This window comes from Mastomys coucha, unplaced genomic scaffold, assembly GCF_008632895.1.
Source record: "Mastomys coucha isolate ucsf_1 unplaced genomic scaffold, UCSF_Mcou_1 pScaffold22, whole genome shotgun sequence".
Lineage (NCBI taxonomy): Eukaryota > Metazoa > Chordata > Mammalia > Rodentia > Muridae > Mastomys > Mastomys coucha.
In genome coordinates, this window is record NW_022196905.1 from 24,034,517 (window position 1) to 24,040,412 (window position 5,896).

The 5,896-nt window shown below is 44.3% G+C and overlaps 1 protein-coding gene and 1 long non-coding RNA gene across 4 annotated transcripts in view; one reads left to right on the top strand and one right to left on the bottom strand.

Annotated features, from left to right (window-relative positions):
* LOC116069245 overlaps window positions 1-2,549 on the bottom strand; it is a 14,247-nt gene extending 11,698 nt beyond the window's left edge. The window contains exons 1-2 of the long non-coding RNA XR_004109934.1: window positions 2,462-2,549; window positions 2,050-2,295 (exon numbers count right to left, since the gene is read on the bottom strand). This is a non-coding gene — a long non-coding RNA (uncharacterized LOC116069245). The remainder of the gene's footprint in view (window positions 1-2,049; window positions 2,296-2,461) is intronic.
* Nudcd3 (NudC domain containing 3) overlaps window positions 2,361-5,896 on the top strand; it is an 87,272-nt gene continuing 83,736 nt past the window's right edge. Inside the window, exon 1 of one of the 3 annotated variants that reach the window (XR_004109928.1) lies at window positions 2,361-2,860. Coding sequence is in view for 2 of the 3 variants with exons in the window: in XM_031339733.1 (XP_031195593.1) it covers window positions 2,420-2,860 (441 nt within the window). In the remaining variant the exon portion in view is untranslated. The remainder of the gene's footprint in view (window positions 2,861-5,896) is intronic. The other 2 variants (XM_031339733.1, XM_031339732.1) reach the window with 2 other exon arrangements.

Here is a 5,896-nt window from a genome sequence, read left to right on the forward strand (position 1 = left end):
TTTTTTTTTTTTTTTGGCCTTTGAACTTTTGAACCCAATTTTTTCCTATAAAAAGCCTGCTCTGAGGATAGATTAATGCCAAAATTAGGTTTTTCCTTCTTATGGACCTGGATGTCTAGTATTATGCTGTGTGTTCAATAAACTATTCTTGTTTCATTGTATGTGTATGGGTGTTTTGTCTCCATGCATGTATGTACATTATATGTGCATGCAGTGTCCTCTAATGTCAGAAGAAGGAAGCAGATTCCCTGGATTTATAGATGATTGTGAGCCACCATGTAGGTGTTGGGAATCAAATCTGGGTCCTCTGGAATATCAGCCAGTGTTCTTTGTTTTTGTTTTTCTGAGACAAGTTTTCTCCGTGTAGTTCTGGCTGTCCTGAACTCTCCAGGTAGACCAGGCTGGCCTTGAATACACAGAGATCTGCCTACCTCTACTGGCATTAAAGGTGTGTGCTACCATCAACTCCGGAGCCATCATGGTAGCTGAGTGAACCATGGGTTCTTGAAACAAAATTTAAGATCATAAATTCTAAGTTGAAAAAAGAAATTCTAAGTTGAAAAACTTTTAAATCAGTACTTTATGTCAATTTATCTGTATGCCTTTAATTAAAATTTATTAAGGCCCAACACTATTAAGATATATCTTAAGTCTGGAATGTATCTTACTGGAAAAGCATTTGCCTAGCATGCTCAAGACCCTGGGTTTGACTCCTAGTGCCACAAGAAAGCAAAAATAAAATCAGTATTTTGCTCTGTGTGGTGGCATATGCCTTTACTCCTAGCACTTGGTAGGCAGAAACAGGCATATTTCTGTGAATTTGAGGACACTTTGATTTATACAGCAAGTTCCAGGTCAGCCAAAGCTGCATAGTGAGACAATGTCTTTAAAAAAAGTTAATCTGGGGCTGGTGAGATAGCTCAGTGGTTAAGAACACTGATTGCTCTTCTGAAGGGCCTGAGTTTGAATCCCAGCAACCACATGATGGCTCACAACCATCTGTGATGAGATCTGATGCCCTCTTCTGGTATGTCTAAAGACAGCTACAGTGTACTTACATATAATAATAAATAAATCTTTAAAAAAAAGTTAATCTGTAGATGTTAGTTAGCCGAGTAGAGATGCAATTCATTAAAGTCTTTTTTTTTTTTTTTCTGGTCAGGATCTCGTAGAGCCCAAGTTGGTTTTGAACTGGCTATGTGGATGAATAAACGTTTCTGGTTCTGTCCCCACCTTCCTAGTGCCTGGTTTACAGCTGTGGGTCACTACACATTTTATACAACACTCAGGATACATTAGTCACACACTCTATCAATTTAGCTACATTGAATGAAGAAAAGAAATAAAAAGGAGGACATGACAGATTCTAGGTATGGTGGAGGAGGGTTATTGTAGACAAGAGGGAGTGCACAGCAAGAAGCAGAGGCATCTGGGAGAGTTCAGAGTGGACAGGGCTATAGACTGAGCTGGGCTATGTGAGAAGGGTTAGGGGAGAGGGTAAAAGAGACCTGGAGTTAAGAGGCCAAAACAGCAAAAAGGACCTCATAACCAAAATGGCTGGGTTATATAGGAATCAGAGAAGCTGGGGGAGGAAAAGCCCAGCCCAAACTCTGGACTGGAGAAGTTTAGGATAGAGGGCAGGGTATGCCAGCTAGAAGGATCCTGTAACAGAAGGGACTGAGGGAGGCTGGTGGCTGAAGTCTGCTTTGATATTTTATTAGGCACCTCAGCCATTTGTCTGGGGTTTGTGACCTAGCATATGCCCCTAGTATGTCTGTCTGTTCTCTCTCTCTCTCTCTCTCTCTCTCTCTCTCTCTCTCTCTTTCTCTCTCTCTCTTCTGAGACAGGGTTTGACTCTGAAGCCCAGGTTGGCTATGATTTGGATGCCGGGATTACAGGTATAAAACACAGATTGATTATGTGTCAATCTTACATAAACGTTTTCTTAAAATGTCTGTATGCAGAGCCTCAAAATGATCTTTGAATCGGTTTTATACTACTTTGACAGACACTCATTACTAACGGCATGTGTATACAAACATACTATACCTGCAGATACACACGCATATATTTACAGCATCATACTTCTTTTTTTCCTTCATTGAGCTTTTCATACTTTTCTTGTCCTTTCAAGTCACCTTGAAATCTGGTGCAACCTTCTGAGTTTCACTCATAGCTCTGTTATTAATAGGAATTCCATACAGCCCTACAACATTCATTTTCCGTTCCCTCCGCTCACAAACAAAATGTGGTATTATAAGAAGGCGCATCAGATACCTAGGTAGAAATTCAATCCTGGAAAAAAAAAAAAAAGGCTCTCAGACCATGTGACATCTCCAGGGACTACGTCAAGTGGCCGTCACCACAATGCTTCCGCCCTCTTCAAACATGGTTGGCAAGCGCTCTCCGCACCGCGACTATGGCTATTCTTGCATGTAGGAACTATATACTGAGTGCATACCAATCTCCTTTAGGGAAGTGTCGCGGGGGAGGAGATCCCGCAGAGCAGCAAGGAGGACGATCGGTTACCCCCGGTAGTAACAAGCGCGGACCGGAAGTTCCGTGTCTTCGCTGTCCGGGGGAGCCGTTAGGCGCGCACGCCGGAAGTGGCCAATCAGCCGGTGTGAGGCGGTGCCCACTGAGTTCGTGTCCCACGGGCAGCAGAGCCATGGAGCCCGGGGCTGCTGAGCTTTATGACCAGGCCTTGCTGGGCATCCTGCAGCACGTGGGCAATGTCCAGGACTTTCTGCGCGTGCTCTTCGGCTTTCTTTATCGCAAGACCGACTTCTACCGCCTGCTGCGCCACCCTTCGGACCGCATGGGCTTCCCGCCCGGGGCCGCACAGGCCCTGGTGTTGCAGGTGAGGTGAGGAGCGGCGGCGGGCTGTTGGGATCCAGCAGGTCCTTACTCCAGTTCCACCTCCCGGCGCCAGAGGTGCCCCGGCTCGCGTCCGACGTCTGGGAACTGCGCCACTCCTTATCCCTTCAAAACCCTTCAGGTTTTGTGGTTCTCTCTGGGGTGCCAAAGGTGATTTTTGTGTAAATGGCAGGCGTTATTTGAAGCACTGATCCGTTGTCAGGAAAGCGCTGCTTTGGGAACAGGCTGAGTTTGTGCGGGAGATTCTTAGGTATTGGAACCTGCCAGCCTGGTTTTGAGGGCCTCTCAGCGCTCTGTGGGCATCCCCAGAACGGTGCAAGGGGCTTGGTAGGCAGTGTTCAAACCGTGCAGGCTGAAGAGGAGGACTTTCACGGCGGGAGAAACTAGTAGATTTCAGAATTCCCGGGCACTGGAGGTGGTAAGAATGACTGGTATGTATTGATTGGTGGGTGTGGCCTCTTGCCAGTGTCTTAGTAGGTGGGAGGACAATTGAAATGTTTGAAATTTACGTTTGGATTTAAATCTGTATGCCCTAGGTTAAATTTATTGTTTTTGAAGCCTTACTAATGACTGACTGTAGTTGTTTGGACACCTTTTTAAAAGTTGTTTTGTTTTGAGAAAAGATCTTGCTATGTAGCCCTGGTTAACTTGGAACTTGCCAGGTAAGTCAGGATGTCTTCGAATTTATGGTCCTTCTTCCTGACTCTCCCGCGCTGGGATTGTTGACATTGTTGAGTTAGTAATAAACAAGCATTTAATGAACATATGTAACACTCTCAGCTGCAATATGGGCTCTGATGATATGGATATTTAAATAATGGTCTGTCTACTCTTGACACTGTTCAGAGAATAAAGCACAGAAGCTAATAGAGAGCTCTGCTAGTTCTCTGTGTGGTAGAGCTCTTTGGAAGGAAGTGATAGAAATGGTAATTATGAAATTGAGACAGTTTTGTAGGAGACTTTTAAGTATGTTTTGAGGGGAGCCTTAAACTTGGCTGTTAGAATCTGAATCATTAGTACCTATAAAGTGCTTCATGTCATCTTCTTTGCTGTTTGTTGTCCCCTGTACAAGCCCCAGACAGGGCTTCCCTGTGTAGCCCTGATGGTCCTGGAACTCACTCTGGCCTTGAACTCAGATATTTGCCTGGGGTTAAAGACGTGCACCACCACCACCTGGCTTACCTTCCTAAGTCTTAATCCAGTCTGTGGGTTTATCAGAGGTTACTTTCCTCAGTTCCTCTCAGTGGAAGAAGCCAAAACTTAGAATGGTCTAGTAACTTTCAACATCATGGCCATCAGGTGATCGCTGGGATAGTTTGCTACTGAGTTTCAGTTTCAGAATGGAAACTGATGAGTTCCTGTAGTAGCTCATCCTTATCAGTGGCCCAAGTGCCATTTGAGTAATTGGAGTGTGAGAGGTGGCTGAAATGGAACCTTATGTTACTTTATAATGAAGTCTTGCCACCTGATCTTCATGCTTCCTGAATCTGACGTAGTAGTTCAACAAGGTCAGATGACAGCAAGAACTTCACTCTGTCTCCTCATAGCTGTAACTAGACTTCAATTTTCTGACTCCAGATCTTTCTGCCCTGTCATTTAGCCACTCCATAGTAGGATGAGAACTTTTGTTTTGGTTATTGAAAGATTTGGAGGAGGAAAGAGTATGTTCCAGTGACTAGCTGGTATTTGACTTTCTGGTGTACAGCATCTTATTTGAGCTTTAACACACTTTGAGAGGTTGGTTCTTGCTTGTCTGATGAACTGAGAGAGGCAAAATAGATGCACTTATCTTGTAACTTTATAAAACAGCTACCTCTATAAGTGAAGATAGCTCTATAGGTTAGTGCTTGTTTTTTTTTTTTTTTTGTCAACTTAATACAAACCAAGACCAAGACATCTAGAAAGAGGTAATCTCAACTGAGGAATTGCCTTCATCAGCTTGACCTGTAGGCAAGCCTGTGGGGCATTTTCTTGATTAATGATTGATACGGGAGGGTTCACCGTGAGCCTTGCCATCCCTGGGCAGGTTGTGGGGTGTATAAGAAAGCAGGCTGTGTGAGTTAGTAGGTGTCATTCCTCTGTAGTCTCTGCTTTAGTTCTTTCTTCAAGTTCCTGCCTTGGCTTCACCTGATGATGGGCTGGATCCTCTAAGCCATCTAAACCCTTTCCTCCCCAGGTTGTTTTTGATCATGGTGTGTTTTACATAGCAATAGAAAAGAAACAGGTGCAGTGCTGCTGGTGGAGGCTCTCTTATTCCTTTCTCAGGTCTTAGAGCATGAGTGAAGCTTGTTAAGACTTTCTTCTATTCATTATTATTAGAAAATGTTAAGAACAGAAGTAGTTTAGTCAGTACAGGTGATAACTCCTGGAGTCAGCGTGAGAAGCACTGCTAAGTGGAAGTCTTCGTTACTAGAGTCAGGAGCCACCTGTCTCACTTCTCTTGTAACTTGTTGGAAAATCTTAGAGAAGTAGTTTACCTCTTGTCCTCTGAGATTGCTTACTGAAGGCCATGGACATCTATTCCAACAAGGACAGTGGCTCTAGGGTGAGTCCTGGGAACAGGGCAACTGGAACTCTGGAGTGGCGTGAGAACCGGGTGGTGTTGATGGGCAGACAGAAGGGGAGTTGCAGGAAGGCTGAGGGACCTGAGGTAACAGGAGAGGGTCTTTACTGCCTGACTTCTTGTAGTTAAGTTGGAGATTTGAGGTGTAAGAGATAGAGTGCTTTTGAGCACAAAGGACTCAGACACTGCTAGCATGGATGCTGGAGAGTCAAACCTTCAGGTTACTGGCAGGTTAGAAGTGGTTCTGGGCTTGACTTTAGGTGTTTTGTTTTGTCTGTCTGTCCCTCTCTCTCTTTCTCTTTAAGATTTATTTATTTTATGTATATGAGTACAGTGTAGCTGTACAGATGGTTGTGAGCCACCATGTGGTTGCTGGGATTTGAACTCGGGAAGAGAAGTCAGTGCTCTTAACCGCTGAGCCATCTTTTCAGCCCTGTCTTTTTTTTTTTTTTTTTT